Raw genomic sequence first — 21547 nt, forward strand, 5'->3', positions numbered from 1 at the left:
AGCTCCTCGAGAGTCTCCAAAGTTTGGGTTGCTTATCCTCACTTTCACAAAGTTTCCCCCGACAGCAGAATGGCTCACTGCATGTAAGAGTCAACGGGCTTTCCCTTCAACCTCTGCTAACGAAAGCCTCCCGTTACATCTGCACCTGCACAGCCGGTGCCCGAGGCCTCGGCTCCTTTGCCAGCCGCCCTCCCCTTCGGGGCCGCCCCCGTCTCACGGCTCCTCCTGCCATTACTCCGCAGAGGGGCGGCGGGGCCGGAGCCAGCAGGCAGCCATGCAGGCAGGCAGGCAGGCAGGCAGGCAAGGCCCTGCCTGCCCCATATGCATAATCGCTGCTTTCCCTCCCGCCGCCCGGGCAGCGGGGCTCGGCTCCCACCGCTCCCCCACGCCCCTCGCTGCAGCCGCCCCCCTTCACCCCAGCCCTCCCCTCTGTGCCCGGCTCGGAGCTCTGCAAGACCGTGCCCTGCCACGTTTTCTGTTCCGTCTCCTCTGCCTCTCTTTTGGCCTTGCCTCCCCAAAAGTGACTTTTCAGCCAAGCACTTCGCTGTCCCGCTCCTCTCCCCCTCAGTCGTCTGAAACCACTCGCCCCAGCCCTCAGTTTCCCCCCGGGAAGCAGCGTCCACCCCTAACCTCAGCACGAACCCACGCAGACTCGCTTCATCCTGACCCGTACCTCCCAGTCCCTGCCTGCCGCCTCCCCCGGGGGCCGTGTCTCCGGGCGGGCCGGGCCCCGCTGCCTCAGCTCCCCCTGGGCGGGGAGGACGTGCGGTGCCTGTGTGCGTGGGCCGTGAGCCGCACGGCGGAGCGGCGGCGCCGGTGCCCCGCGGGGCGTGGAGCGGCGGCCGAGGCGCCCGCCCGCCGCTGCCGGCCCCGCTCAGCGGCCCGCCGGGGGCGGCTCCCCTCCCTCCCACCCCCGCCCCCGGTGGCCGTGCAGCAGATGGCCTCCGGCCCGGGAGGGCGGCCTGCGCCCGCCCGCCGCTGCACGCCTGACTGGAGCCGGGCTTTGGTGTCGCCCGGAGCCCCGGGCCCAGCCCGGCAGGGTCCCGCCTGGAGTTCAAGAGCGGCCTTTCCCTGCTGACAGCAACGCGCTTGTTTTTCCCAGCTCTCTCGGCCTGCCCGCCCCGGCCCCCCCGCCTCTCACGCCGGGATCCCCCCTTTCCCTTCCCTTCCCCGCTCCTCGTCGGTGAGGGGCCAGGAGGCTGCGGCCGGGAGACGGGGCGCGCCGCAGCATCCCTCCCCCGCCACCCGCTGCAGCCCCTGCCCTCCCGCCGGGACCTCCCTTTCCAGCCCCCCCGCCCCCCAAGGGCTGCGGCGTCTCCCCGGAGCCGGGCCGGGGCCTCCCCCAGCAGGCTCCCGCCCCGCGGGGGGCTCTGGTTTCGCCGGCTGCCCGGCCGGCCGCTGGCTTGCAGCGGGAGCCGTCGGTGTTCCGCTGGGTGATTGTAAACGGGTTTGACTGGCCGTTGATCCCGGGGTCAGGACTCTCCTCGCTAATCCCTCGCTCTCCAAACACCGGCCCCCCTCCTCCCCCCCGTGCTCTCCCTCCCTCTCCCCCCTCCTCCTTTCACCCCCGTCTTCCTCTTGCATCATTCATCTGCAGCCCCTCTGACGGCACCGGGGGCACCTCGCTTCGTGGGGCTGCAGCTCGCAGACCCCCACGCACACCCCGTGAACAACACCCCGCAGGCCCACTGCTCCACGGCCCCGGGGGGCTTGCTTAGCGGGGAGGGGCCTTCCCGCAAGATCAGCCCCCTGCACACTCACACGGACACACGGACAGACAGACACGCTCTGACGCTGCCCGCCCCCACGGGGCTGCCCCTTCCCGGCGCTTCCCCACGTGTTGCTGAGCGGGGGAGGGCAGGGGAGAGCCGGAGCCTGGCGGGGGCCGGGCAGAAAGTGTGCGGGGGGGACGGGGCAGAAAAGGGCCGGGGGGGGGGGGGGCGGTGAGCCCCCGGGAAAGGCGGGGGCGCCCCGGGGCGCGAGAGAGGGTCGGCGCCCGGCCCGGGAGCGCATCCCCTCCGGCCAGCGCGTCAGACCCACGGGCAGCCGCCAGCTCGCGTGTTTTAGCTGCGTTTTACTCTGCAGCAGCGCTCAGATTAGCTCTTTGGTTCGGTTGTCGGCGGTGTGGGGTGGTGTTTTGTGGCTGGTTTTTTTTTTTTTTCCCCCCTTCCGTGGGAGTTTACGCATGATAACAAAAAACTGTAACCGCGTCAGGCGTTCAGGTGCCCCCGGCCTGATGCTGCCCGCATGCGGCGCAGCTGGGAGGGAGGACCCTCCCCGCACTCCCCCGCCCCGCCAAGGGGCATCTCGGGGGGCTTCTCGCCCCGCTGTGGCGCCCCCCGAGCGCGTCGGGGCTGCCTCCTCACGGCCCCCCGCGCGGATTTCTAGAGCCGTCCCTCTTTTTATCTTGGTGGGCAATTTCATGTGTGTCCCCCCTCCCCCGCTCCGTTGCTCCCGGAGGCCCGGAGCGGTCCCATCGGAGCCCCCCCCGGGCTTGCTGCGGTGTGACTCCGGTTGAAGGCGCGGAGGAGTGGAGCTGGAGGGAAAGGCTTTTCCCCGGGGCCAAGCGCCACTCCTACGAGCTCAGCGAGCCACGCACGGCAAAAGGAGAGAGGTGGGGAAGGAGGGGAAAAAGAAAAAAAAAATTTGAAAAGGAAAATAAAAGAGGGAGAATCGTTGGGGAAAGAGCTGTGGAGTTCAGGCCAAGTTGGCGTTTTGGCTCGAAGTTTGGAGCGGATCAAACCTGTTATCGCACTGTGCCTCCTGTCCTCCGGGCTCCTCCGCCGCCGCCCCCCTCCCGGGGCAGAGGGACCCGCCGGCTGAGCCCTCACCGGGGGGGGCGGGGGGGGCCGCGGGGGCCTGACCCCGAGCCCCCCCGCTACACGCAGCCTCCCTCCGCCGAGAGGGCACCGCCGCCCCGCTCCCCTTCGCCTTACTCCTGGATCTTCCTTCCTTTTACTGAAAAGGAGATAGCTGCCTTTTTTTTTTTTTTTTTTAATTCTTCCACATAGGTGACTTTAATAGCTCTGTCAATCATGTTATAGGAGGAACATTTCATACAATTTTAGCTGTAATGTACTTAAACCGTAAATCGCTTAAACCTATTCTTAGTTGTGCATTTTCAATTATTCTCTTATATATAACCCGCACAGCAAAAAGCCCGAAGACCGAATTATTTTACTGTACCTAAACCCAACTCGTCTGCCTAGCAAAGTTGTTCTAACTTTGTTTGTATACCCAAACGTGAAGTTTAACTCAAACTAAACCGCCAAGCCAGTAAACCACGAACAGCAAAAAATTCTACCCTTATGGTGTTGGGGGGGGGGGGGGGGGGGAGGTTGGGCATTAGCAGAGGGGATTGTATTTCTGTGAAAGGCGGGCTGAGAATATTCGAAGCTTATTTGAATATAGCCGAGATTGGGTCTGTTTAATCCCCTTGTGTTGAAAGTGCAGGTATTCCTATTATTCTAGGCATAACGCCATTGAGCCGCTAAACTGCGAGGGGAGGAGGGAAGACTCGTTAAAAGGAGCTCATTTAGAGAGCAGTAATATTTCTCTTCTAAGCACTTCCCCTAGTATTGCTGCGGTTCGGACGCGCACAGATGTTTATTTGCTTTTCTCTCTTGGCGGCCCCGAGCCGCCCGCTGCCCCAGCCGCCCCCAGCCACACACCATCGTCTCGCCGGGATTCTTCTCTTCCGAGCCCTCGGTAAATGGGGTTCTCAACAGCTCTGACCCTTAAAGAAACGGCACGTAACAAGGTTGCATATGCGTCTGCTTCTGCACACGTACACACACACACACACACACATACATTTCTCTTCGGTCATGATGCTATCTGTAGTGTGTGTAGATATGTATGAGTACGTATACACATGATGGATAACGCGTTTCAAGAAACAGTTCAACAGGTACTCAGCTTATATTTCAAGGCGTACCTTGAAATATACCCATAATATATTTTAAATTACATATAGGACGGTGCTTGGCTGGAGGTAACCAACGCCAGAGAAGGTTTTTCACAGGTTCTTGGCTTTCTGTGTGCGCTGTTTGTACGCTGAGCACTTCCGAAATCAGCCTGCTGACTCTGAGCCCGCACACACCTCGCTTTAATAAAGGCTCGAATAGTTTAAAAAAAAAAAAAAAGGGGGGTGGGGTGGAGGGGATTTTGGTTTGAAATCAATAGACAGCTTCCATGAAAATTTTGCGTTCGCTTTAACGAATGAGCGATTGAAACAAAATCATCAAAATGACTGCGAAGAGTTATATATGTCAACTGACATGTCAGCATCACAGGTGAAGTGCAATCTCTAACACGGACCGAAACGGCTCCTCATTAACCAGCTAACACTTCCCTGCTCCTGGAGGGATGAAGTACTCATTCGCCGGTGCCCCAAGACGGTTCAGAAAGCCCTACAGCCTGATGCGATCGGCATTCCCGCCCTGGAAGTTAAAAGTTTTTTTGTTTTCTTTTTTTTTTTTTTTTCCTTGTGTTTAGGCAGTTATGACCAATTTAAAAAATTATTTGCTACAGTACGATATTTAAACGCAATGCTTAATGCTGTTATTACTATCAGACGAAGTTTACAGCAAACTTTTAATTCCAACATATCGAAAGGTACCGATCAAGTGCTAGGAAAAAAAATAGAATTAAATTTCCAAGCCTTGAACAACATTCTGCAACGACCAGACACGCGGCGTTTTGCCCGACGGCTTCCGCACCAGTGGCCGAAACTGGCCGCCCCAGTTTGCGCGGGGCGGGAGCCCGTGGCCCCGCCGCTCCCCGCTCGCCCCCCGGGATGCTCGGCAGGGACGGGGCCGCTTCTCGGGCTCGGGGTTTAGAGGACGCTTTCCTTTTTCGGGACGCTCGGACCGAAGCGCTTTCGCTTTTCGTGGCGTCAGTCAGAGGGGAAGCGGCGGGCCCCCGCCGGTGCCTTGGCGGCCCCCGGGGCGGCCGGTGCCCCCCGGGCCGGCGGCGGGCAGGGGCGGGCAGCCCGGGGCGGGGGGGGGACAGTTACGGCCCCGGGCAAGGTCCGCACCGCCAGCCCGGCCGTAAAACGCGCCAAATGAACGTCCACGGCTGGGAAGAGTCATTCGGTTCAGTCGCCTTCCCTCGCAATACGGAACGAGCAGTAAAATAAAGCTACCTTCATCCCTCCGGATTGATACGGATTAGGAGACATCGACATTCAAGGCGGGATCGCACTTCGTTCTGTCTGCCGCTCCGGGTTAAAACCTCCTCCCCGCCGTCTGGGTTTGCCTGCTGCATTTCCAGGCACACCACGGTAAACACGACCGGGTTCTCCGGTTAGGTTTGCTGTTGGTTTTGTTTTGTTGGTTTTTGTTTTGTTTTGTTTTGTTTTTAAAAAAAAACAGGTGACTTTTTCCGCTTTGAAATTTATTTAACTCAAAATTGAACGCATCCTTAGGATTTCTGTTTAGCAGAAGGGCTTTTTAGTAAACTATATACACAATCTGAACTCCCTCGTAATAACGCCTAAATAAAAATTATTTCACAATGCATTTACAAGAAATGATACAAAAAGAAAACAAAAGCAAAAAGAAAACAAACAAAAAAAAAATCCAGATACAATAAAGTTTTACAAAACCCAGAAAAAAAACATTGCAGCCTCCAAAAGGAAAAAAGAGTTTTATAAATAAACAAACAAATTAAAAAACCAACCAAACAAAAAAAAACCCAAAACCGCGACAACATCTACAAAAAACTTTTAAGTGTTGTTTTGGATTTGCCTTAGTACATGAGTAATAAATGAGAACTGTTTCCCCATCAACTCGGAGTTAATTAGGCAATAAAAAGCCTTCGCAAGAAGCCATCCGTGACCGAAATCGTAGCGGTTCCGCGCGGTATAAAAGTTGGCATCGCCTACAACTTTGTGTGGTTATTATTGATATTTTTTGTCTTTTCGCCGTCGTTTTTTTTTTTTTTTCCCTTTCTCTCTCTCTCTCTCTCTCCTCTTTTGCAAATAAACGCTCTATGTCTCTTGGGTGAATGATAAATACTGTACAAAAAGTCTCGATAAAACACAGAAGTTCAGTCTAAAACTAGTTTCATAAACTAGTCCTTCTAAAAAAAAAGGTAAGTAAAGCAACCGTTACCTTTTTTCTCTCTCGTTATTATTATTATTATTTATTATTATTATTACAAGAACATCAAAACATTTCTGTACAAAAAGGAAGGAAGAAAGAAAAGGGGGGAAAAAAAAAAAAAAGAGAGGCGGGGGAGGGCGGGCGGGAAGGGGAGCAAGAGGCAAAAATAAGAGGGGGGAAGGCGGGAGCGGGGCCGGGGCCGGGGCCGGGGGCTGAGCGGGCGGCGGCGGCGGGCGCGCAGTCCTGCGGGGCGGCCCGGGGCTGGGGCCGGGGCCGGTGGCGGAGCCGGAGCCGGGGCCGGTGCCCGCGCCCTCGCCCGCCTCCGCCGCTCCCGGGGCCGGGGCCGGCGGCCGGCGGGGGCTCAGATGTGCGTCAAGGGGACGGTGCCGTTCACCCCCGTGCTGGCGCTCTGGTAGTGCTGGGGCAGGGAGTGGAGCCGGCTCTGGGCGGCGGCGGCCGCCGGATCCCCGCCTTCCCCGGCCGGTAAGTACATGCTGATCATCTCCCGCAGGTCCCCGGGGCAGGGGGCCCGCGAGTGCGAGGTGACGGGCGGGCTCACGCTGGGCTCCGACTTCACCAGCGAGCCCAGGGCGCCCAGCGCCCCCGAGGAGGCGGCCGCCGCCGCCGCCGCCGCCGCCGCCGCCGCCGCCGAGTTCTGGTGGGGCTGGGAGCCGTAGGGCAGGGCGCCGTAGCCCGAGGGCGAGGCGCTCATGTAGCCCTGCGAGTTGGAGATGGGGCTGTACTGCAGGGCGCCCATGTCGTAGCGGTGCATGGGCTGCGGGTTGTGCGGGTGGTGCGGGTGGTGGGGGTGCGGGTGGTGCGGGTGCCCCCCGCTGCCCGGGTGCTGGCTGTAGGCGAGCTGCGCCTCCTGCATCATCGCCGCCGCCGCCGCCGCCGCCGCCACCGAGCCCGGGTAGGCGCCGTTGGCCCAGCCGTTCATGTGCGCGTAGCCGCCGCTGGCCGTGCCGCCGGGGCTCTCCAGCCGCTGCCCGACGCCGCCGGGGCTGACGCCGACGCCCATGCCCACGCCGACGCCGGCCGGGCCTCCCCCGGCCGAGCCGGCGCTCAGCAGCCCCCCGGCCAGCGAGTACTTGTCCTTCTTGAGCAGGGTCTTGGTCTTCCGCCGGGGCCGGTATTTATAATCCGGGTGCTCCTTCATGTGCAGCGCCCGCAGCCGCTTCGCCTCGTCGATGAACGGTCTCTTCTCGGCCTCCGACATGACTTTCCACTCGGCCCCCAGGCGCTTGCTGATCTCCGAGTTGTGCATTTTGGGGTTCTCCTGGGCCATCTTCCGCCGCTGGCCCCGCGACCACACCATGAAGGCGTTCATGGGTCTCTTGACCCGGTCCTGGTTCGCTTTGTTCCCCCCGCCGCCGCCGCCGCCGCCGCCGCCGCCGCCGCCGCCGCCTCCCGCTCCGGTCTGCCCCGAGAGGTTCGTGGGGGCCTGGGCTCCGCCGGGGGAGTGCAAGTCCGTCTCCATCATCATGCTGTACATTCAAGTAGCTTTTTTATTTTCCACCGGCGCCAGGCGTGAAAAAAGAATCAAACATAGAGGAGCCCGGGAGGACGGGGAGCGAGCGAGGCAAAACCCGTTTGTATCTAGGTAGCGACCGCCGTGCGAAAAAAAAAAAAAAAGAGGAGGAGGAGGAGGAGGAGGAGGAGAAAGCCGCGAGGAGAGCGATCGGCGACCCCGCCGGCGGAAAACTTTCTCCCTTTGGCAAATCGCTCCCGGGGCTCGGCGGCGACGGGGATTCGAGCGGCTCAAACAGGTGCACGGCAAACTTGCTGCTTCCCTGGGCGCGGAGGGAGGAGTGTGCGGAGCCGTCGGCGGTGTCCTCCGCTCCCGGCGCTCCCCGGCACACGCGCGCACACCCCTCCGCTCCCGCTCTTATCCTTAACGGAGCTATGGTTTTTTTTTTTGTTCTTTGCTAACTTGGAGAGAGAGAGAGAGGGAGGGAGGGAGGGAGGAGGGGAGGGAGGGAGCGTGTGTGACTTGCATCCGCTGATCGCAGGTGAACGGAGCAGAAGAGAGAGGAGAACCCACCGCCACGCAAAAAAGGAGGCAAAAAAAAAAAAAGTATTTAAACGTTAACTACAAAAAAAAAAAAAAAAAAGCGGGAGGAGGATCGGGGGAGGGGGGAGGGAGGGAGGGAGGGGGTGGGCGGGTGGGGAAAGGAACCCAACCGAAGCAGGCGCCCGGCCCGGCAGCCGGGGCCGGCTCATTCGCGGGCGGGGGTCTCCCTCCCGCGGCCCGGGCGGGACGGGACGGGACGGGACGGGGCGGGAGAGGAGGAGCCGCCGGGCGCGCGGCGCTGCAGCCATGCGGCGCGCGCCGGGCCCGCCTTAAATCGCCTGGCGGCGGCCAATGGGGGCGCGCCGGCGGGCGGCGATTTACATGGCGCGCGCGGAGCAGTGACGTCCGGCGGGGAGCGCCGTGCCCGGGGAGAGGCGGGGGTGGGGGCGGGCGGGGGGGTCACGGCGCGCCCCGCCCCGCGCTCCGGCGGGACGGACGGACCGACGGACGGACCGGCGGACGGACACCGGCCACCCCCTCCCCGCCGGGCATCGCTGGAGGGAGGCCTTGCGCCGCGGGCCGCCCGAAACTTAGACGGCGGCAGAGCGGCGTTTGGGGAGGCTGAGGCGCCCCAGCCCTCCTGGCCAGCGCCGCGGTGCCCCAACCCGCCTTTCCCCCGGGCTGGAGCTTTCCCCGGAGCTCCCTGGGCAGGGCGGGGGCAGACGGCTCTCCCCAGCGCTAAAACTGCTCCCAGGCCTAGGCCCGGGCGCAAGGCAGAGGCTGGACACGGTCGTTATGCACTTAATCCCAGGGGAGTTAAAAGCATCTGAGACTAATGAAGGTACACGGAAACATGTTATATTTGTATAAAGTAAGTACAGGCGCACAATTTCATTTTCCCTGAAAATATTAAAAGACTGTCTTTGTGCCCTGGCTGTCCCGCAAGATAGATTATAGTTATTTCACAGAGGGGAGAAAATGGTCCGCGCTGAAATTCATGCTGTAATCTTTAATTGCAGCCATAGGAATGGCCGCTCCATCGCACAAATGCCCACACACATAAACCGCCACCCCCATCGTCTTTCGCCAGGTGGAGAAAAGGGATACACGGCATTCCTGCTCTTTTCCCCATCCCTGAGTGTTAATTTTCCTGACCCTAGTGGCCATCCAAGGGCTGGAATCACGCTGCAGCTCCCCCAATTACTGTTATTACCGCCAGAAGTTTTCTGCGGGAGGAGCGTGCACCATGCACAAAGCACCAGCCTTAGGCGCTGGGCTAGGATTAGACTTTTCTTTTTTTCAATTTTCAACCACTCATCATGAAATAGTGATCTCATCACGATAATCTGGGTTTGCCAAGGAGAGGAAAGCTCCTCTCTCTTCATTTCTCATGGCTGAAAGCTCGGCCTGCTTCTGGGCCCTTTGAGCTCAGCCAGAGCGTTGCTGTTGCCTCGGTGGGCCGGCAGGGATGCTTTTGGGGGGGGCTCTGTTCCCTTCCAGTCAGCCCTAAGTGTGCAAAGACCTGGGGAGGGAGGAGGGGATGTGGTGCGGGATTGGGCCCGCGCTGCTCCGACTGATATTTTCCTGAGCTGATGGGTTGCCACATTTGCAGGGGCAAAACAAGCGAGGCCGCTGTGATTGCTAAATGATGTGTTAAAAATATAATTGGTGGGGGTAGGAGAGGCGGGGGAGGGGAGAGAAGGTTACTGCAGAAAGGCGCATTTCCACTTGGATGGCCAAGCGAAGGTATTAGGAGTAAAAACTGCGAGATAAGTGACATGGCTCGCACATTATCCACCCAAAGCCCTAGTGGTATTTTTTCCCTGAAATTTGATATAAAGGTACCCGAAGGCCTCCTGACAAATAAATGGGACGAATCGGACAGGAGCAACCTTTTCCATACGAGTCCCGTGCACCTTGTGAGCCGGCGGCCCCTGTGGGAACACACGCTCACCCCTGGGAATTGGGGGTACACCCCCGCCTCCCTCCCCCTCCATGCAGGGACACCGTGGCCGAGGCTGACCCTGCCCTTCCCCGCTGCAGGGGGCAGCCACTCACCCCCAACCCCGGGGGCTGCCCCCCTCCCGGGTTTTCTCTCCGTGTGGGGCTTCCCCCTCCTTCCCCCCCGGCAAATAAACACCAAGAGCCTCTTCCCTCCACTAAAAGCAGCCAAACCGCCATGAACACGATCCTTTGGGGTGGATAAATGCGGACGGGGAGCGGAGGGCAAGAAGATGCTGTTGGCCTGAGCCCCCTTGCCTCTGCCCCAGGTGCACCTCGCTCCCCGGCGGCCGGGGGGTGTATATAGACCGGGGAAGGGGGGGGGTGGGGTAAAAACCAGCTCGGGAGGCAGACAGGGGCTTTTCTTCCGTGGTAAAGGTGGTGCAGATCCCGACTCGCGGGACAGGGACGAGGTCAAGCACTTTTGCGAGTGCCGCTTGACAAGAGGCGACAAGCCAGGAGTGCTCTGCGGGGGCCGGGGTGGTGCAGGCGGGGGCTGCGCCCAGAGAGAAGAGGTCCGTGGACTTCCCGCGGGGGAACGTGGAGCTGCAAACGGCCGGGAGTCGGGTGGTGGCGGGGATAGGGGGGGCCCGGCGGGGGGTTGGTGCGTGGGTGAACGCTGCAAGGAAGCGGGGAGGGAGCCGGGCCCGGGGAGGGCTAAAGGTCCGGCGGCAGCAGCCCTGGCCGCCCTCCGGGCCCGCGGAGGGGGCAGGTGCCCTCCCCCCGGCTACCGGCTGTGGCGGGAGGGCCGCCCCCTCGGGGCGGGGGTCGCCCGCCGCCGGCCCGGCCGGCGCTGCGCCCGCCGTGCCCCCGCCGCGCCCGGCCCCGAGGGCGAGGAGCGGGCGGCGGGGCCGAGCCGGGCGCCCCGGAGCAAGGCGGCTATCGCCGTCTGCTGGCTGCCGCCGCGCCTCCCTCGCCCTCGCCCCGGGCCGGGGCCGGCGAGCGGCAGCCCGCGCCGGGGAGACGCGGTGGGGAGATGCTCGGGGGAGATGCTGGCTGATCCCTCGCCAGCCCCGTCTGAAACGCGTGGGGGGGGGGGGGGGGGATCGTTTGCGGCTCCTCTGGCACTTTACTGCAAAACCCGCTGGCCAGCGCGAAGTGCAAACCGCTCCCTCGCTCCCGGGCCGTCGTTACCTGGGCCAGAGCGAGCACCCGGGAGGGAGCAGGGAGGGCCGGCGAGGGAGGGAGGGGAAGCCCCTGCCTGCCTCGGTGACTTGGCGCCCGGGGATCACGGTTTTGAAGACAAACTGCTACCCAGCCGGGATAGGATGGAGGAAAAAGGGCGCCTGAATAAAGTCCCGCTTTCTTTTCCGGCACTAACAACAGTTCCCGAGGATCCTGCAGCCCTGGTCCCAAATCAGCTACAGGCTCTCTGTGTGTTTTGTTGTCTTTTCCCAGCTTGCTGGGTAAAAGCGTTTGGAGAATCTCTGGAGCTTTCGAGTAGGGGCTCACCCTGTGAACGGTACTCACACATATAATTCAAATTTCACAGCTGACCTGCTCTGAAAACCTCAATCAGCTTCTAATTGAAGGGAAAACAAAATATTGCTTCCCTACAGCAGAGCTAACGATTTAATCATTATATCAGACATTATAGCTTTTAATTAGGCTAATGCTGATACTGTATGGAAAGAGATAATTCACCACAGTTCTTGATGAATTCTGTAATTGGGTTAACGGAGGAGCAGTTGGGGGAAGAGACGTCAATATTCAAGCTGCGTCTATAGCCACCAGGTTTATGAATGAAAGGGAAGGGGGGAAAAAGGAAGGGGGGGGGAGGAAAGGGCTAAAATTCCCTGACGAGAAATGTCTCCCCCCTTCGCCCAGGAGAGCCGTGGCAACCAACGGGAAGCGTGAGGAGGGTAAGGGCTGCCCTGCCGCCGCCCCGGCGCGCCCCGCTCCCGGCCGCCGCTCCCGGCCAGCCCGGCCTGTCGCGACACCAGCGCGACCCGAGCGGCGCCCCGCTGCGGGACCTCGCTGCGGCTCCCCGGAGCGGGTCGGGGGAGCGGCTCGCCTCCAAGGCCCTTTTCCCTGTATTTCCCCCTCAGCCGACGGGTCGCCCACCGCCGCGCTGGAAACACGCGGGGAAAGGGCAGCCCGGGCGGCTGCGGGGGTGCCGCGGGGCAAAGGCGGGGGACACGGCGGGGAAACACCGAGGGTGGGCAGGAGACGGGGCCGCAAGGTTTCCGAAGTCCCAGCGAGAGCAGGCAGGTGCCCCTCCGCACCCCGGGCCGGCGGCGGGGCTCGGCTGCCGGCAGCCGCCCTCCCCGCGGGGAGCGGGCGCTGGGGCGGGGGCGCGGCGCGGAGGGCGGGGGTGCGCTCAGGGCCGCCTGCCCCGGGGAAAATCAAAGCGTCCGGAGGGCAGCCGGCTGCTCCGTGTGGGTACTTCCACCTATTTATTTATTGTGTCAGATAAAAGGACGGCTGGAGCCATTTTTCTAAAGGAATTCGCATCACCCCCCCTCCCCAGTATCGATAAATCGCCCCTTTCCGAAGAGTTTGTATATCCCAGCCTTTTTGTTTTTGCTCCTTCCTTTCTAGTTTTTACTGGCTTTAAGAATGGGCTTTATATTTTCGTTGCGCCTAAAAGAAGCAGTATCGATCTCCCGCACGTTTGATCTCCGCTGCAGCCGGCGGCCGCCCCAAGGCGACGGCGGGTCCCGGCTGGCGGGGGGCCCGGGGGGGGCGGGGGGTGTCGCCTCCCAGCCCGGCTCCCGGGGCCGACACTGCAGGAGGAGCGGCGAGGACGGTCAGCCCCCGCCTAAGGAGAGATGTCCGTCCTCCCCCTCCCCTCGCAGGACATACCGACTGCCCCCTCGCCCGGGAGCGGGCCCGATCCTTCAGCCCGGTGGGAGTGACGGGTCGGTCGAGCAAGCAGAATTGGCTCATAACGAAGTTTTGCCAGCAGGAGCATTTTCTAAAACGTTCGTTGATGTTACGTATTAGCTCGACTTCCAGCACAATATTGCTGCGAAAGAGGAATATTCTGTATTGTGATCTACCCTGGTCTTATTTTGTCAGTAATTACAGGAAAATTAAACGGGTCATTGATAACATTCCAATGACACAACCCCCTGTAATTAACAGGCTGAATACACCTTTTTACATTACACAAAAGTTGTAATTTTCAAGTCTGTTCAGATTTTTATATTTATTATTATTATTATTATTATTATTATTATTATTATTACTAAGGCACACGCCGGGAATATGTCCTAACCGGCCAGCAAAAACATCTCGCGGGAGACGAGGGTTTGCACTGCCTTTTTTTTTTCTAGGGTTTGGGTTTTCCATCCAAAGGGACGGCCAGACCTTTTTTTTTTTTTTCCAGAGATGTTAATCGAGAGCCCCTGTAGACAACCAAATGTCTACCCGGCAATTTACTTTCTACCATAAGGAAAATATTTTGAAAGCATAGTTTTGCAACGGCAAACTTGTAAAGGAGAAAGAAGAGCTGGGGGGGACGGAGCGCTCGTCGGACTGGCGTGAGGCGGGAGCTATTACGAAGTTAGTCTTTAAAATTGCGCTTTTGAAATGTCAGCCACGAAAAAAAAGAGCTTCACAAGCCGAAGTGTGGGATCCCATTTGCAGCAGGGCAACCTGGCCCTTGATGTCTGTGGCGCGCCGCTGGGAGAAGTGGGGATTAGAACCCCATAAAGGAGATATTTCTGGTTTGCATCCTGGCCAGTTACCCCCGAATTGCGGAGGCATCATTCAGGGCAAGTCAGGATGAATTTGTGTAAAAAATAAACGAGGAAAGAAAGAAATGAAACCGTATGGAAGCTCCTTTCTTGCAGGCCATCCCGTTACTGCAAATTAGATTAGCTTCGCAGGCTTCAATATAAACATGACATGAGGTTCACAGGAGAGCAAAAGTATCATCCACTCCAATCTCTCCTTTCATCGAAACATCCCACACAAATTACATCTTCTCCTTTAATACACTTTTCAATGAGATTAAAACATCACGTTGACACGATTTCAAACCTTTTCAGTCGCATCCAGCCCTTACTTCAGAAAACAGCAAACAAGGGGAAAACTACAAACATCTAAATAAGCTCAGACCGCTAGTCTGGAAATTGAAGGTGCCCAGGGGAAAGACGTGGTCCTCTTGGTCCATCCAGTGCAGCCCCCGGCCATGGGCGGGCGGACAAGGAACCCCAGCGAGGCCAGGAGGAAAAACCCGCTTCCCTCCCACCAGCCGGAGATACCGGCAACTTGGCCGCAGCCGGGATCCGGTGATTATTTGCCTTGTGGAAAAGGGGTGATTTTCACAGATCTGTTTTTCACCAGGTCACTGACTGATGCTTCACATCACCCTTAGCCGGATTCCCTGGTAGTCACCGTAAGGCGGGATAATAAGAGGGCTACTGACGCCTTTAGCAAATAAATATTTTATAGCGCTATCACTGGCAAACCTGATAAAGGTGTTGGGGGGGACGGGACGGGACGACAGGCCGCTAACAGACTGCCCTGTTTAGGGAAAAACAGCGTTTGCAACTTTCTAGGGCTACCGTTCAGCTGCGCCCCCGGCCCGCCGCCGCTGCAGGGCGGCAGCCCCCACCCCCGGCCCGACCCCTCCTCCCCGGGCAGGTGTCCGTGTGTCCGTCCCGTCCCCCCCCGCCACGGGAGCCCCCTTTCCCGAGGGGGAAGTCTCAACGTTTACCAGGGGGCTGCGCAGGCGGGCGGCCGGCGGCGGGCAGGGGGTGGCGGCGGCCCCTGGGGCCCGCAGCCGCCGCTCTGCCCCTCCGCGGAGCCGGGCCCGGGAGCAGCCGGGGCTGAGAAGCCGGGGCAGCCTGGCTGGGTGGGAAGGCAAACAAGAAACGGTAATTTGGCATCTTACTCGCCTGCTCGATATCGTACATTTGGGGACAATTTGCACCCCCACCCCCCCCGCGTCCGTCCGTCCATCCATCCATCCATCCATCCATCCATCCATCCATCCATATACACACACACCCCCCCCTTAACAAAGAGGCTTTCAAACCACAACCTTTTATGGCAGCCTGCGGGAATCAATGCGATAAAACGGGTTTTTAATGGGTTAATTGACTGGAGCCGCTATCATGTTTAAACACCTGTTTCTGAAAAGAGATTCAGCCAAAACCCGTCCCCTCCCTGATCGATAGATGCACAGCCTTGCTCCATTGCCTGTTGATCGACCCCAAACCCCACCGGCAAATAAGAAAGGAAAAAGCCAGTTTCACCTTTTAAGCATCCCGGTACTTTACGGCAACAGGGGAAAGCTGTACAGCCACCCTGGAGCTGGGGAGGGAGGGTAAGACCCCGGGTGGGACAGCCCCAGGTAGCCCTAACCCCCGGGAGTTTCTTTTCGCCGGGACTCGACCTGGAAGAGGCCGGGAGAGCCGCCCCGTCGGAAGGTCCCGGCAGCTGTCACCTTCACCGGGGACCGGATCCGGGGATCCCCCGTTCCCTGGGAAGATGGAGCCGGGCTCAGCCCGGCCGCATTAGCAATGCTAAGAGCCCATGTGAATGCTCGCTCCGAGGGGCAGAGATTAAGCAGGCATTAGTTGTAATAGCGGAGGGCTGCTCTGCCTATTGATTTCCCTTTTTTGGCAGTAGTAATACAGCCAAGCCCGCCGGTCAGTCACAGCGAAATTGATTCTTTGCCCAAAACACCTTTCACTAAATGGCACCCGCGCACCGACATGTTAATTTTTGAACGTGGAACCGGGGCGAGAGCGCCGCCGCCCCCGGCGCCCTCCCCGCCCCGGCCCGCCCGCAGCCCCGGCCCGGCCGCCGCTTCCCTCCCCCGCCTCGAAACCCCGCGAGGCGTCTTCCCCGGGCAGGCGGAGGGGGGCAGCCCGAAACACTGTGTCCCCCCGGCCCCCCCACCCGTGTCACAGCCGATAACCCAGTGACTGCGGGCGGCTCTTCCCTCCTTGCGGCAGAAGTAACTCGGAAGCCCTCCCCTCGCCGGCTTCCCCTCCTCCCTTCCCAAGACGGGGTGAAGACCCCCTCAAAAGTTAGAGGCACACTTACAGTTGCTCTTCCAGCTCCAGCCTCCTCCCAACATATCAGCTCAAGGGGCAGCCTTATTATTATTGGTATGAGTATTATTTGGTTGTTTTTTCCTCTCCTCTAGCCTAGCTCACACCTTCCTCCGACCGTGCCCGGGCGGGCGCAGGGCAGCGCGACCCGGCCGAGGGCGGCGGGGCCGGCGAGCGCTCCTCCTCGCCCCTCGCCCAGCCGCAGCTCCCAGGCGGCTGTGCCCGAGCCACGAGTGCCCGGCGGCACACGCACACTCGCCAGCCCCGCTCGCTCTCTCGCTCGCTCTCTCTCTCTCTCCCTCGCACACACACACACACGCACGCACACACACACACACACACACACACCCTGCACGGGAGAGGGGGAGAGAGGGAGAGCGGGAGAGAGAGAAGAAAATGAAATTTCTTATTGATAGAAAAGACTTTAAAGACAATTTCAAGTTATTGTTTCGCTCTGGAGAGAAAAGAAAAAAAAAAAAAAGGAAAGGGGAAAAAAAAAAGGAGAGGGGCTTTTCTCCCCACCCCAACATAATGAAACGCCTTTTGTGTGGCACCGAACAATACCAAACAAGTATTCTAATAAATAGCCACTTTTTTGTTCCGTCGCGGCAGTGAATAGAATTGAGCAGTTGGTTTGAGAGCAGCTGGAGCGCCGCGCCGAGCGGGGAGGTGGAGCCCGGAGCCTTCCTCCTCTTTCTCTTCCCCTTTCCCTCTCTCACACGCACTTTCTGCTCTAACCTTGCCTTCCTCCCTCCCCGCTCCCGCTGGGCCACTCTCCCCTGCCCCTCTCTCCGGGGGAGATGCCTCCGGCAAGGCAAGGGCCACCCCCAGGTGCCGCTGCCCGCACCTGTGCGCCGCGGAGGCCGCCGCGGCCCCCCCGCCGCCGCCCGGCCCTCTCCCCGGCCCTCTCCCCGGCCGCCCCGGGACGCCGCTGCCGCCCCCCGCGCCGCGCCCCGCCGGTCCCCGGCAGCTCGGGTCCGCGGAGGCTCCCAGCCCGGCCAGACCCGCCTTTGTTGACAATAAACTTGGGTTGCCCAGGGAGGCTCAGACACCCACCCGCCCGCCCCCGGCTCCCCCTCGCTCCCTGCCTCCCCTCGCTCTCCCCGGGATGGAGCCGGGCTTTGTCAGCCTCCCCCCCTCCGCCCGGGATCGCTGCGGAGGGTCCGCACCTTCTCCGCCCTGTACCGCTCACTGCCATCACCTCCCCTCTCCCAGATAGCGCCGCTAGTTTTCTTCCTGCGTTTTTTTTTCTTCCCCTCCCCTTAATACTCTTTTCCAGTCCCTTTCCATCAACATGACAGCCGCTCTAGGAAAGGCAGTCGATAGAGGTTATTAAAATGGACACAAATCAGCTAAAGATTTCCAGGTAAAGCTGAAGAGTAACCCGTTTTCTGCTCCGCTCCGGCTGCGGGAGGGCGCCTGCCTGCCCCTGGGTGCCGGGGGCAGGCAGGGAGGTGTGCGGCGGGGAGGGAGGAGGGGGCAGAAGGGGACGCTTGCTGCCGGCTGCCGGCGCCGGCGCTGGCGGCCGGGCGGGTCGTGGCTGCCTTTCTTTCCCCTGCGGGGGGACCACCAGCCCCGCCGGGGCCAGGGCGCTCGGAACGGGCACTGGGGCGCCTTCCGATCGTCGCAGAGCTTCTTCTTTTAGGGGGGGACGGACCTAGTCCTCATTAAAAAAAAAAAATTAAGAAATACCCCCCCAACATTCACCTCCGATTCGCTTGACAGCTAGAGCCCTGCTCGTCTCGCAAAGGCTGCGGAAAGCACCCGAGGTTCAAATAAACCGCAGCGATTGCTGCAAAGACTTCTTAACATGCAGAGGTTGTTACCTCGCCAGCTATTTTGCGTTGCTCAGTCACATACAATCATTAGACATCTTGGAAGAAAAAGCAATTGGCTTTTAAGTTTAGACCACCGTTGCCATTTACAGACTTGTGTTCGCGCTTGGAGGGGGAAGAGGGGAAGGGCCGGGCGGGTGTTAACGACCCGAATGAAACCCTGCGCCCTCACCAGCGGGGCTGGGAGCGGGAGCGACCTCGGCCGAGGCGCAGCGCTCGTCCTCCATCGGCGCCGTCCCCTCCGGAGCTGCCCTGGGCTGGCGAATAACCCGGAGGGACCCCCGGGGGTGGGGGCAGGAGGGGGCACGGCCGGGGGGGTGCGGGGGTGCCCCCGGTGCCCCCTCCCCGGAGCCCGTCCCGTTCCCGGGGGTCTCGCTGCGCGCCGCGCCCGGGTGCGCTCCTCTGCCTGCGCAGAAACATTTTACGGGGGGGGGGGGGGGTGCGTGTGTGTGTGGGTGTGTGTGTCCCCCTTCTTTTTTTTTTTTTCTCTCCCCTCTCTTTTAAGTGGATTTTTGCTCTCACTTCAATAACACGCCGGCTCTAATTAGCTGCAATATTAAGAAACGCTGCTAAATGACAGTTTTATCGGGTTTGTGCAGATAGGAGGAACGCGGGGACCCAGCGAAATACCCATCCAATGCGTTTGGCGCTGGATCCCCGCCAGCAACCACCGCTCGCTCTTTTATATGGAAAAATGGCAACATTTTGGAAAGCAGCTTTAAAACTTTGACTTATATTTTACATGCTAAATAACGGGGAGAATGGCGACAGCGTTACAGAAAGCTTCAAACCCTGCAAATATTTGAATGGGGCTTTTTTGTAAAGTAGAGCAGCTGTCAGTCAGCTGGCTTTGACAGCCTGCCACAATTTTGTCATTTAATAGTGGGTGTTAGGCTAAGTGCAAAACACTCTGGCAAACAGATGTCAAACCTACATCTCATATAAATGGGGGTTGTAAAATTGAGTTTTAACCCACATATAAGGTTTTAAAAAGCGGTGCCAGTGTGTAAACTGTATACAAAATAGAGATACTGACAATCTCCCGTGTGGGCTTGTTATTTAAAGCAGGCTTATTTAGAAATCTGACCTCCAAATTATGCTAAATCTTCCTACATTTCAAACAGTGGAATATCAGAACAGTGCTTGGGAAAGTCGAAATTAAGGACAAATATGATGGCTCATTGAAAAGGGGCTGATTGCCGTATATACTGAAAAAAACCGGGGCTCTTCATTTCCTCAACTCGCTGTCGCTCTTCCAAATCTGAAGTGCTGGAAGGAAGGAAGGAAGGAAGGAAGGAAGGAAGGAAGGAAGGAAGGAAGGAAGGAAGGAAAGGAAAGAAGGAAAGGAAGGAAGGAAGGAAGGAAGGAAGGAAGGAAGGAAGGAAGGAAGGAAGGAAGGAAGGAAGGAAGGAAGGAAGGAAGGAAAGGAAGGAAGGAAGGAAGGAAGGAAGGAAGGAAGGAAAGGAAAGGAGGAAGGAAGGAAGGGAGGGAAGGAAGGGAGAAGGAAGGAAGGAAGGAAGGAAGCAAGCAAGCAAGGAAGGAAGGAAAGGAAGGAAAGGAAAGGAGGAAGGAAGGAAGGATGGGAGGGAGGGAAGGAAGGAAAGGAAGGAAGGAAGGAAGGAAGGCAGAATGGAAGGGAGGGAGGGAGGAAGGAAGGAAGGAAGGAAGGAAGGAAGCAAGCAAGCAAGCAAGCAAGCAAGGAAGGAAGGAAAGGAAGGAAAGGAAAGGAGGAAGGAAGGAAGGATGGGAGGGAGGGAAGGAAGGAAAGGAAGGAAGGAAGGAAGGAAGGAAGGGAGGGAGGGAGGAAGGAAGGAAGGAAGGAAAGAAGGAAGGAAAGAAGGAAGGAAGGAAGGAAGGAAGGAAGGAAAGGAAAGAAGGGAGGAAGGAAGGAAGGCAGGGAAGGAAGGAAAGGAAGGAAGGAAGCAAAGGAAGAAAGGAAAGAAGGAAGCAAAGGAAGGAAAGGAAAGGAGGAAGGAAGGAAGGCAAGAAGGGATTGTCAGTGTCCGAGTTTGCAGGGACTGTTCCCTGCAGCGGGACCCGAGGGGCTCGGCTTAGGAGAGGGCGGCGGGGGCCGGGAGCACGGCGGCGGCGAGCCGGCAGCTGCAGAGCCGCAGCCGGCGCAGGGTGAGGCAAGGGCCGGGCAAGGAGGCGGCCAGAGCCGCTGCCGAGGGGGGTGACACGGCCAGCGAGGGTAGGAGCGGTAGCAGGAAAAAATATTAGTCACGGTTAATTCCTTCTGAAGTTACTATTCGAAATACGAGCTGCTTTTCTTTTTGAACTCACTTTTCCAAGACTCTTCTCTTCCCCGAGGTGCGATTTTCCCCTGTGCTTCGAGGGACCCCCTCTGACAAATTGCCTTTGAACATTTAAAAACCGCCATAAATATTTATACCAAGAATTGTTCGTTGCCTCAGCTGGCTAGAACGAAGCAAGAAGAGAAAAGATGATAATTCATTGCACGAATGATATTATATGGATGATATCAAATTCCCTAGAATAAGTCTGCACCCACATTATCGTTTTGGAAGCTGAACATGTAGCTTCCTAAACAAGTCGACATGAGGGGATTAAATGGACCATTTAATTGAAAAGAATTGTTCGTATTAATAATTAACCGTCGTTTAAACACACGCTCAGCTGATTTCCTTGTCGAGTACTCAGTGGCAATATTTGCACGGTCCTAGCTGATGCTAAATGAGTAGAGGAATGCAGAGGAATGATTATTGATCACACGCAGTTACTGCTGTCTGCTGTCTTGAAGTCCCATTTGATCTGAACTCTCCCCCCGCCACCCCCCAAATCTCTGCTGCTTGTTTTCCTCCTCGCGGGTTTTTGTTTGCTTGCCGTTTCGCGGGGGGCTTTCAACCCGTACTTTTGCGGAACGACAACGAATGCCTGGGACGCCCGCTAACCCTGCCTCAGGTGTCCAGAAGCCCCGGGGAGCAGGGCGAGCCCGCAGCCCCCCGCCGGGGGCGGCTGGGAGGTTCCCCCCGCCGCCTGGGCGGCGGGGCCGCAGGCAGCACCCCCGGGCTCTCGGAGAGGGGCTCAGGGCCCCCCCCCAGCCCTTGCCGGGGCTCTTGGGTCAGCACAGCAGGCACGCTGCTTTAGCACTGACCTGGAAGGTGCCGCCTCTTTCGGATCAGAAACCCCAGATTCGGGAAAAACGACAACAACAACAAAAGGTAAAGAAAAGCGCAGCGGTGCCTAGAGCGCTGCAGGCTGGGGTTACTGGGGACGCCGCCGGTCACAGGCAGCAGCCCCGGGGTCAGCTTTCTTCCATGCCTTGACAACGCCAACTACAGCCTAGCGCCGGGTAAAATCGGCGAAGAAGGAATCAGGTTTTATGCTGGAACAGCTGCCTCCGAGTTGTTGTAAGTCAATCGTAGCTGCAACTTTGGTGTGCAGCAGGTTGTTAAAATACACAGGCGGGCTCTGCGGCCGGTCCCTGGCTCTCGAGCGGAGCCGGGGACAGTCTTTATTCAATTCCCTCACGCAGAAAAATGCCTGTAGCTATTATCCAGCCCATTTGCCTGCAAAGAAAGGCTATGGCAAAACCATGACCCTCATTTTCAAACAAGA

At 58.8% G+C, this 21547-nt stretch overlaps 1 protein-coding gene and 1 long non-coding RNA gene across 2 annotated transcripts in view; both read right to left on the minus strand.

Annotated features, from left to right (window-relative positions):
• Positions 1-16315, minus strand: part of LOC148055818 (uncharacterized) — a 29364-nt gene extending 13049 nt beyond the window's left edge. Inside the window, exon 1 of the long non-coding RNA XR_015704839.1 lies at positions 16126-16315. This is a non-coding gene — a long non-coding RNA (uncharacterized LOC148055818). The remainder of the gene's footprint in view (positions 1-16125) is intronic.
• SOX1 (SRY-box transcription factor 1) lies at positions 6469-8001 on the minus strand. Its single transcript, XM_087757839.1, has one exon. The coding sequence runs from the start codon at positions 7600-7602 to the stop codon at positions 6469-6471; it is 1134 nt and encodes a 377-aa protein (XP_087613965.1). The 5' UTR covers positions 7603-8001.
• Positions 16316-21547: the final 5232 nt, after the last annotated feature.

This window comes from Nipponia nippon, unplaced genomic scaffold, assembly GCF_047370975.1.
Source record: "Nipponia nippon isolate SJK-2023a ecotype South Korea unplaced genomic scaffold, ASM4737097v1 scaffold_2, whole genome shotgun sequence".
Taxonomy (NCBI): Eukaryota; Metazoa; Chordata; class Aves; order Pelecaniformes; family Threskiornithidae; genus Nipponia; species Nipponia nippon.

Bases quoted from the DNA above. Each gene is read 5' to 3' on its own strand.
- SOX1 (XM_087757839.1), bottom strand. From the start codon at position 7,602: ATGTACAGCATGATGATGGAGACGGACTTGCACTCCCCCGGCGGAGCC.